Here is a 10,319-nt window from a genome sequence, read left to right on the forward strand (position 1 = left end):
GGATGGGGGAGGGGGGTTGTTACTTTGTGAGGGTGAAAAGGGTAACTATTGCATTGTTCTGTACACCTGAAACTAACAATAAAAAAAAAAAAGAATATTAGCTGTCATCTGTCATATGTATTACAAATTATTTTTTCTCATTGATCTTTTATTTTTAAAACGTTATGATGTTTTCTAAACAAAATTTTTGGTTTTTAATTAGCCATGTTCACCAACTTTTAAAAAAAATTAGTTTCAGGTGCACATTCACCAACTTTTAAATAAAGTGATGCTTTAGGAAACGTTTGAAGTGATGCCTATAAATGCATTTTTCACTTCCCAAAGTTATATAAATTATGTTTCCTTCTAAAGTATGGTTTTATTTTAAAAATTAAAAATGCTATCCCAGAATAGTGTCCAGATGGATTATGGTATGAGGTAAGAATCTAGTTTTATTTTTGTGAATAGTTAGTTAACCACTTGTCCCAACATCACTAGTACACACACACACACACACACACACACACACACATGCACATACATGCATACAGACATGTGCACACACACATTCCTCAATGTACCCTGGAGGGTTAATGGGCACTGAGACACTCTATGCCGAATGCTTGGAGGCCAGGCCTGGATTTGGGGTGACCTCTTGAAAACATTCTGTTTTCGCCAGATCCACAGTCATCAGGTCAGCCATGATTTCCTACTGTGGAGTCCTAGATACCCCCCAGTATCCCTCAGCATTCCTGTACCTCCCCAGAGAGGACAGCTCTCACACTGAGTCCTTACTTCTCCCTTCTGCCCACACCCCCCTGAACTCTCACCAGCTCACTCACATCTTGGCACTCCTAGCTCTCCCCATGGAACAGTTTCATCCAGTCTCCCCAAGCTGTGCCTGTGGCTGACCCACAGCCCTGAGTGACCAGAGACCAGGGCTTGTGCCGCCCAAGTCTGCAGGGTCTGGTCACCCAGCTGCAGGGCTGACTAAAATTGCCCCGAGCAGGGCATCCCATGTACAGAGGTTTAGGCTGGTGTGGGCACCGTGGTTCTGCACTCCTGCCAAGCGTGGCAGAGGGAGAACAAGCCCCTTTTCCTGGGACACGAGTCACAGCATGGCCTCCTTTCCCAGGAAGCAAGTGCCCTGCGTGGTTTTGTTAGAGGTCATTGTCTGGTTGGCTGCTGCCCTTAGAGCAGTGGTTCTCAACCTTCCTAATGCCGCGACCCCTTAATACAGTTCCTCATGTTGTGGTGACCCCCAACCATAAAATTATTTTCGTTGCTACTCTATAACTGTAATTTTGCTACTGTTATGAATCGTAATGTAAATATCTTTTTGTTTTCCAATGGTCTTAGGCGACCCCTGTGAAAGGGTCGTTCGACCCCCAAAAGGGTCGCAACCCACAGGTTGAGAACTGCTGCCTTAGAGTGACACCGTAATTGTCAGGAAAGACTGTGGGTCCACCTCCAGGGCCTCACAGACCCAAACTGCCCATGGTCCCACTATCCTTCTTATCTGAGATGCCTGCATTTGTTATTTTTCTTTTCTCCTCCTACATCTCCTCTCCTTAATAATGATAATCATAATCATAATCATAAAGCTATACTTGAGGAAGTTGAAATCTGAAGAATTTTCATTGGCTAATTGGTATCTGATTTGGTTATTCTGAGAATAAGAGAAGAAAAGACAAAATCAGGATTCATTTGATGTGCTTCCCCGTGTGCCAGACAGTGACAACTCTCTAGAGTCTAGGATGAAGGAGGGCCTCTTCTGGGGACCTGCTCTGCCTCTCGGTGTAGCGACTGTGATGCTAGTATTCACACAGTCCCAACCTGATGAGGTGCTGGGCCGTTGAGCTTCCACCTGACGCTTGTGGCACAGGCTGCCTTCTCTGACCACACCTGGCAGACCAGGTCCTCGAGTCTGCAGGCCCTTCGTGACCCCACACTTGGGCATGGGGATGACCAGTGTGTTGTCATGGGCAGACATGGCCTTAGTCACAGCCAGCTGCTGGCCAGCACGTCCCCACACCCCAGGCAGACCTGGCGCTCTGGGCCAGGTGTGCTGTGGGGAGGGCCCCATCCCCGGGCTCAGCACAGTCTATGGCTCTCAGTGGGCCACACTGCCCCCACAGACCCCTCCAGAGTGGCACCATAGTGGGCACAGGCATAGGATGTAGCTGAATGTCTCATGAGCACAGGACAGCACCCACCACAGGGAGCTCTCTGAGACCCCCAGCATGGACACATCACGAATTGTGTGGCCTTTGGGGTTTCCTTGATTTCATCAAAGCATATTCTAAATTTTTGGAACTTCTATTTTGAAACAATTTCAAACACTGACAAAAAGTTGCAAAAATAGAGAACTGTTAACATTTTGTCTTGTTTACTTTATTACTTTCTCCAGACACGCACACATATGATTATTATTTTTGAACATTTTGAGACTGAGCAGCAGATGTAGCCCTGTGTCACTGAATGTGGACAAGGACATTCTCCTGCATGCCCAGCACAGTGATTCAAATCAAGAAGTTTCACACTGGCGCAATAGCACTCATCTAGCCCCAGCCCTCCTTCATGTATCACCAGTTGTCCCAATGTGGTTTCTTTTTTTGTTTTGGTTGGGGTTTTTTGGGGTTTTTTTTTTTCTGGTCCACACACAAACCCAGGATCACACATTGCGTTCATTATCATGTTTGTCTCTTTCCATCTTTTCTTCCATGTCGTTGTCCCTTCTGAGGAGGACAGGCCAGTTACTTGCACACAGTCTCTTGATTTGGCTTTGTCTGTGGTTTCTTCACCACTCAATTCAGGTTGTGCGTCTTTGCAGAAATTTCATGAGAGTGAGACCTTGTCCTCACCTGTCCTGCCTGTGCTGCACAACTTCTTATTGTCCTACTCCTGGAGGATGCTTATTTGACTCAGGGAGTGTCTGCCAGATCTCTCCATGGTGACGTCCCTTCTTTCCCCATTAATAAGTTACTTGGAGAGAGATGCTTTGAAATGGTGTAAATGTCCTGCTTCTCATTCTCCCTTGATACTTCTTGCCCGAAACAATTGTTTTTATGGCGGCTGCAGACTGGTGCTCTTCCAGACCTTCTGTGTTCAAGGCATTGTGAGTTCCTTTCTGCTCACAATGCCGGGCCCTGAGCTGGGCAAGGGTGGAAGGTAGGCAGGGGAGCCAGATGGCCTGTGCGACAACCTGGACGACTGCAGCTGCTCCCCAGGCAGGCGCAGGGATGGGTGGATTCTGTATGAGGCCTGTCAGCTGAGACATGGGTGCGGGGAATCCAAGGGAGGAGGAGAGGGCAGCACCGGCAGGGCACCAGTGGGTGAGCACAGAAGTGGTGGGTGATGACATGCAGCATGTGTGGTCTGGGGTGCAGATGCCTGATCAGGTCTGGACGAGGTGCTGAGGGGCGAGAAATAGGATGGGAACCCTGGAGCGGTGCTGGGCAGGGGTCCCGGGAGGGTCTCAGCCCCCACCCCACCTGACACACAGTGTTGTGTTTCTAGGAGGGGATAGATGGCACTTAGAGCAGTGTCTAGGTATGAACCACTGGGGCTTCCCGTAAGGAGGGCTGGAGAAGTTCCTACCTTCTCAGTCGGAGGAAGAGCTCAAGTCAGGCCCCTGGGCGAATGAGAGTGGGGAAGTCACTCTTCACAAAGATGTATATAAACGAGCCAACACTGGGTCTAGAGCTGGCCCACCCAGGGTCTGGGTCCTTGCTCCAGTGCTCAGTCTCCCCAAGCCTCAGTTTCCCCAGCTGTAATATGTGGTCTGCAGTCAGAGGTGCAGGTGCTCTGGGCAGCTTCCTGGAGGTAAGGGTGGGCCTGGTGCACACACGTGTCAGTGGTGTCCAAGCTCTCTGTCTCCCCTACAGAAGCAGGAGGTGTGCGGGAACCTGACGCTGCAGCACCACATGCTGGAACCTGTGCAGAGGGTCCCCCGCTACGAGCTGCTGCTCAAGGACTATCTGAAGCGGCTCCCAGTGGACGCTCCGGACAAGAAGGATGCAGAGAGTGAGCTGAGCTGCCACCAGGCTGACTGACTCCTGGCAAGGGGGAGCAGGGGCACCTGCCACAAACCCATGTCAAGAGAGACAGAGGGACAGGAAGGGGGGTGGGGGAGGGCAGAGAGAGAGAGACACAGAGACAGGGTGACTGAGATGGAGAGATACAGAGAAATGGAGAGACAGATAAAGAGAGAGAGAGAGAGAGAGAGAGATCCAAGTGCTCCCTAAACACGTCTTGGGAAGATTCCCCTGCTCTCACTGCAGTGTAAGGGGAAGACACTGGTTCCGGTGAAGGGGCTACTAAGTGCTGGAAAAGCTTAGCTCCAGGAAGGGCCTCATTGGGTCACAGGGGTTGCTCCTGGCTCAAGGGCAGTAGCCAGCGGGCAGCACAGGGCAGGGGTCTGTGCAGGGAGCAGGGTCTAGCAAATGAAGTGCGTCTGCAGGGTCACATCCCCCCAAGCAGCCAGGTCTCCTGAGCAGCCCTGGACACCCAAGAGAAATGGTAGCGCAGAGCAAATCGAACTCTCAGCACTGTGGGGCCAGGACATGTGTGGAGCCACCAGGCACCTTGTAGCCTGACTCTAAATCTTCCTCCTGCAGGGTCCTTGGAGCTCATCTCCACAGCCGCCAACCACTCCAATGCCGCCATTCGGAAAATGGTGAGTTGGAAGGCTCCTGGAGGATGTCTGAGGGCTCCACAGTGTGAGGCAGAAAGAGTGTGGGGCAAGCCAGGCGCCATCAGTGTGCACATGAACCGACCTGTCCCCAGGTGTGCTCCATTGGTGCTCCACACACACACACACACACACACACACACACCTGTCCTTAGGTGGGCTCCATCACCCATCTCTCCCCCAGGGCAGACAGGATCTCCACTGAGAATTAGCTCGGAGATTGTTGTTTAGCACTCTGTGCCTCAATTTCTCCATCTGTAAAACAGTTACTGACAGAATTTGTCTCATCGGGCTGTTGTGGGGCTAAATGACTCTCCATAAAGTGCCCAGCACAATGTTAGCTCCCATCATTTAAAAATTTTTTTTAATTATTAATTTCAGGTATACAAAACAACTTAATGATTAGACATGTACATACCTCACAAAGTGATAACCCCAACGTTCCCATCATTTTTTTGTTCATTCATTCATTCATTCATTCAAGCTGTCTCAGTCAGCTCGGGTTGGGCAGCTTAAGCAACACACACCTGTTCTTATGGCTCTGGAGGCTGGCAGTCCCAGATAAGGTGCCAGCAGCTTTGGTCCTCGTTTGCAGGCAGCTGCCTTCTCGCTGTGTCCTCGTGGCAAAGAAAGCAACAAGGCTCTCTGGGTCTGGGATCATCATGGGGCCCTGCCCTCATGACCGTAACCCATCTAAACATAATCACCTCCAAAGGCCCTACCTCTATATACAGCCCAAAGGTGGAGGAGACACGTCTCCTTGTTGATCTAATCGCTCTGTGTAGTGGGGTCTGTGGCTCAGGGAGGCCTCCTTGGGCCCACACTGATGCCCTGTGATGCAGGTGGCTCTGTCCTGTTTGGCCTGCACACTGTCCCACTCTCCAGGCCATCACAGTCCAGACCCAGCCGCGGTGTCTCCCAATCCTGAGACCTATTTACCTTCACACAGGCACTGTTGTTTTTTGAGAGGGAAAAAAAAAGTGAAAATTTTTTTTATCCCACATCTCTCAGAGAAATGCTAGGTAGGTGGCTTGTTTTGGGACAGCTCTTGTTATATGTGGTCCACATCTGGTGCCCTCTTTACCAACCCGTCCCCAGGTCTGGGTCTGGGTCCCCAGGACCAGGTTGACCTGAGGTCGTGTTCTCTCTTGGGCACCCATGGCAACCCTAAACAGGCCACATTTCACTGTGGGTCTTTCACATTTGATTCCCTCCCCCCTTTTTTTCTCTCCAAGGCTGCATGTAATGAAAGAGAGAAAGCTGCCTGGCAGAATTCCATGGTCACGCGCTCACACAGAGGACACTGGGGAGAGCCCTCACGGGCATACATGTCTGAGGGGCGCAGACAAAGCCTGGGACCTCCCATCTGGGTGGATTCCTGTCTCACCTGTAGCATGTACACTCCCCAAGTCCAGGAGTGGCAGGTGGGAGGCTCCAATGAGAATCCTGGGGGTGACCCTAAGGAATGATCAGTGTGTGCTCACTGGAGCCTCTTCATGCTTCCATTCATACCCACCCCCCTCAGCCTCAACCTCCACAAACCACCAGTCTCCCTGGCCTTTGATCCATCCTTCTCCAACTCTGGGCTTTCAAAGGGGTACCTATTTTGTCACTCCTTGTTCAGAACCCTCCTGGCCTGCAACTGCCTCTCAAGTACAAACCAGCTCTCCTACACGCCAGGTGCACACCCAGCCCCACCAGCAAACATCAGGTGCACACCTAGCCCCCCACTACATACCGGGTGTACACCCAGCCCCCCAAATAAACACCAGGTACACACTTAGCCTTCCAATACACACCAGGTACACCCCAGCCCGCCAGTACAATCCAGGTGCACGCCCAGCCCCCTAGTCAAAACATCAGGTGCACACCTGATCCCCCAGTATACACTAAGTGTACCCTAGCCCCCCCAGTACACACCCAGTGCACCCTAATCCCCCAGTACACACCAGGTGTACCCCAGGCCCTCAGTACACACCAGGTGTACCTCAGATCCCCAGTATACACCAAGTACACCCTAGCCCCCCAGTACATACCAGGTATACCCCAGTCCCCCACTACACACCAAGTATACCTCAGTCCCCCAGTATATACCAGGTGTACCCCAGCCCCCCAGTACACACCAGGTGCACCCCAGGCCCCCAGTACAATACATCAGGGTTCCTGCAGGCTCAGCTCAGCCTCTGCTGTGTTCATTCCTTTGCTCCCAGCTCAGACCCCCAGTGGTGGCAGTGGCAGGTCTGGGACCATGGCCTCTAGGCTCAGAGCTGGAGCCATAGTTGCTGACAGTCCCCCATCGCATCCCAAGGCCACTGGTTGGCCATGTGACCACCCAGTCGTGAGGCCAGAGGGATATGAACTGCAGATTGGCAGAGGTCCAGTCTCATGATGGGCCTAGTGCAGTTGGAAACTAGACAAGGCTACCAGAGGAGGGGGCACCATCCGGGTAAAAGCTACAGCTGCCCAACATGTCTCTCTGAAGACCCCCATAGAAGCCCCATAGAAGGAGTTAGTGTGTGCTACAGAGGCTGAGAGGGCCACTCTCAGTTCTCTAGCTAAAATACTTCCAGAAACTCCTTGACTTCTCTGTACCTCAGTTTCCTTGTCTTTAAATTGAGGATAATAATGGCACCCACTTGAGAGGGTCAGTGCTAGAATCGAATGAGTTATACCTATACTGTGTGTGGAACACTGCCTGGCACATAGCAACAGTGTTAGCTATTGTTATTTATTGTTCTCTGCACAGTGAACTTCTATTCATCCTTCAATGCCCGACTTAAATGTTACCCCCCCTTTTTTTGTCTCCTACCCCTTTGTCAGCAGGCTCATTGTGCTGCCCAGACCACATTTGCCTGGTGGGGCTCTGCTCACCCTGGGTCCCCAGGAGCCCCTGCAAACCTCCCGTCCTTGTGGTCACACAGCTGCCTGAGCCCTGTGTCTCTTGCAGGAGAAAATGCACAAGCTCTTGGAGGTGTACGAGCGACTAGGGGGAGAGGAGGACATTGTCAACCCCGCCAATGAGCTGATCAAGGAGGGCAACATCCAGAAGCTATCGGCCAAGAATGGCACGGCTCAGGACCGCCACCTCATCCTGGTGAGCCACATTCCCCCACCCCCACAGGGCCACACTCAGCCCTGCCCAGCCTCACTCCTACCCAGCCCCAGGGCCACTTATACCTCCCTGGGATGCCTCCTCTATGGGGTCTCCTGTCCTGCCCCTCTTCACGCCTGCCTCTCATCATCACAGTTCAACAGCATGATCCTTTACTGTGTGCCCAAACTGCGGCTCATGGGCCAGAAGTTCAGCATCCGGGAGAGGATGGACATTTCAGACCTCCAGGTGGGTGCCCCCTCTTTCCCTCCCCACTCACCTGGGAGGGCACAGAGCAAGGATAAGGACACCCGGCCACTGGCCCACTTCTCTGAGCCTCTGATCTGTTGGTGACTCAGGCAAAGCCAGACTGTCTCTGAGGGCGCCTTGGCCTGGCATCCTGGGCTGGTGGGCAGGATCCCCTGTACCTCTGCTTGGCCCATCTGCCAGGGCACTGCCGGCCTCATGCACATAAGATGAGGATGGCACCAGGACCTGGGCTGACCTCTGTCCCGTGTGAGGCTGGCACTCAGGGCCCCATTTACAGATCTGAAGGTGAAGCTCCGGGTGAATGCCTGACCCCCGTTCCTGCTCTCTCCTCTCCCACCAACCTCGAAGCCCACAACAGGCTCCACAGGCACCTGTGCCCAAGGTCCAGACCACCTGTTGTGCTTGCTGCCCCGGTTCCCTGAGCTGTCCGTGTCTCCTGGTGTGGGCTGGGTAGGCTAGCTGGCTTAGTGTCTGCTGCTGTGTGAACTGCTGTGTCTTTGACCTGAAAGTTTAGCAGATGGCTTCTTTTTTCTAAACTGGATAACCTTGCAGTGTGCTTTTACTTATTCATTGTTTTTATTTATTTGTGGTTTAAAACATAGCAGTACTAAGGTGAGAGCAATGAACATCAAACCTCTGCCCAGCTATTCCTTACTCCAGTGGACATTCTTGACCATCTCTTCACTATCCTTCCAGAATTTCTATGCTCATACATATGTACCTGTTTTTAAAATCACAGATGGCCATTTACTGTATAGCCTGTTCTGCATCTTGCCTGTTTCACTTGTCAGAAATAATCTTCTATCCTAGCTGCAGAAGCTGGAATCAGTCCCCTCTCCTGTGGGGGAAGGCTCTGAATTAATGGGTGCTCCAAAAAATATTGACTGAATCAAAGTACTTAATTAGTTGTAGAAAGTGAAGTTTTGCCTTAGTGATACCAAAAAAAAAAATCCCTTCTTACCTTGATCCTCTGAATTCAGGTTTAAGAAATACCATTAAAAGTAACAACTAACTAGAGAAAAAAAAATACTTTCTTTCTCCCATAGCTAGAAGAAACAATTTTTTTAGTGTTTCTCTGTAAAAAAAAAAAAAAAATCAATCTATATATAATTAACTGGATGTGTTAAAGCAGAGGTTCTTGACCTTGAGCCATTGGGAAAGTCATGCTGTGAGGCTCCATGGAAGATTCTGGGCAGGCCAGGGCCCTGTCTCCCTAATGCCAGCTCTTGGTTCTGACAGTAGCTGGCCTAAGGGCTGGCTTGAGGGCCACACCCAGACAAGGGCCTTGGGGATGGGGTACTGGGGAGATGAGGGGCAGCTCCCCATGACAGGGGCCTGCTGATCTGAGGCACCTTCCCATAGGGCTTAGGTAACCCTGCAGAGTGGTGGAGATTGTCCTGGCTCTTTTCCTAAGATTCCCATCCCTCTGTCAGGAGTCGTGCCGGTGGATGTCTTGGTGGGAGAAATGCACAGCTTGTCCAAGGGCTGGTGGCCGACTTCCCAGGAATCCCAGGGACCAGGCAGATTTGGCAGATGAGAGGTCCTAGGCATGCCTGGGCAGAACAGTCTTCCCTCCCCCACAGACCTGCTCACACAATAGCCGTCCCTCAGCTGTGACCTTGAGCAGGGCCCTCTTCCTGCAGACCCGCTGGGTCACCGCTGCCCCCTCCTCAGGAAAGACTTCCATGTCTGAGAGAGTGAGGCCAAAGCTCAGGGCCTGCTAAGTGACTGGCTGTTATGTTTTGTCTTTTGTCATGTGCCTTTAGGTGCAGGATATCGTCAAACCACATGCAGCCCACACATTCATCATAACGGGAAGGAAAAGGTCCCTGGAGTTACAAACCCGGTAGGCTTACTGGCTCTGTGTCTGCTGCTGTGTGAATTGAATGTCTTTAACCTGAAAGTTTAGCAGATGGCTTTTTTTTTTAAACTGGGTAAACTTGCAATATGTTTTTATTTATTCATTGTATTTATTTGTGGTTTAAAATATCATAGTACTAAGGGGAGGTCAATGAACATTAAACCTCTGCCCACCTATTCCTCACTCCAGTGGACATTTTTTTCCCCCCAGTTCTTGATTTTATTTTATCTTTTTTTATTATTTTTTTATTATGAAATACACATTTTTTAGAATTAGTTTCAGCTGTACAACACAGTGCAATAGTTATACATTTTACCCCTCGAAGTGACAACCCCCCTCCCCCAATCTGCCACCCCACTTCCCCCAATATCATGCATATCTATTACAATTCCCTTGACTCCACTCCATGTCCCATGACTATATAT

At 50.9% G+C, this 10,319-nt stretch overlaps 1 protein-coding gene across 4 annotated transcripts in view; it reads left to right on the forward strand.

The window, feature by feature from the left end:
• FGD3 (FYVE, RhoGEF and PH domain containing 3) overlaps positions 1 to 10,319 on the forward strand; it is a 49,777-nt gene that overhangs the window by 25,906 nt on the left and 13,552 nt on the right. For all 4 annotated transcript variants that reach the window (XR_002122593.1, XM_019630979.1, XM_019630981.1 and 1 more), the window contains exons 7-11: positions 3,867 to 4,005; positions 4,599 to 4,657; positions 7,620 to 7,766; positions 7,920 to 8,012; positions 9,800 to 9,879. Coding sequence is in view for 3 of the 4 variants with exons in the window: in XM_019630979.1 (XP_019486524.1) it covers positions 3,867 to 4,005; positions 4,599 to 4,657; positions 7,620 to 7,766; positions 7,920 to 8,012; positions 9,800 to 9,879 (518 nt within the window). In the remaining variant the exon portion in view is untranslated. The remainder of the gene's footprint in view (positions 1 to 3,866; positions 4,006 to 4,598; positions 4,658 to 7,619; positions 7,767 to 7,919; positions 8,013 to 9,799; positions 9,880 to 10,319) is intronic.

The sequence above is a fragment of the Hipposideros armiger genome, unplaced genomic scaffold, assembly GCF_001890085.2.
Source record: "Hipposideros armiger isolate ML-2016 unplaced genomic scaffold, ASM189008v1 scaffold_967, whole genome shotgun sequence".
Taxonomy (NCBI): Eukaryota; Metazoa; Chordata; class Mammalia; order Chiroptera; family Hipposideridae; genus Hipposideros; species Hipposideros armiger.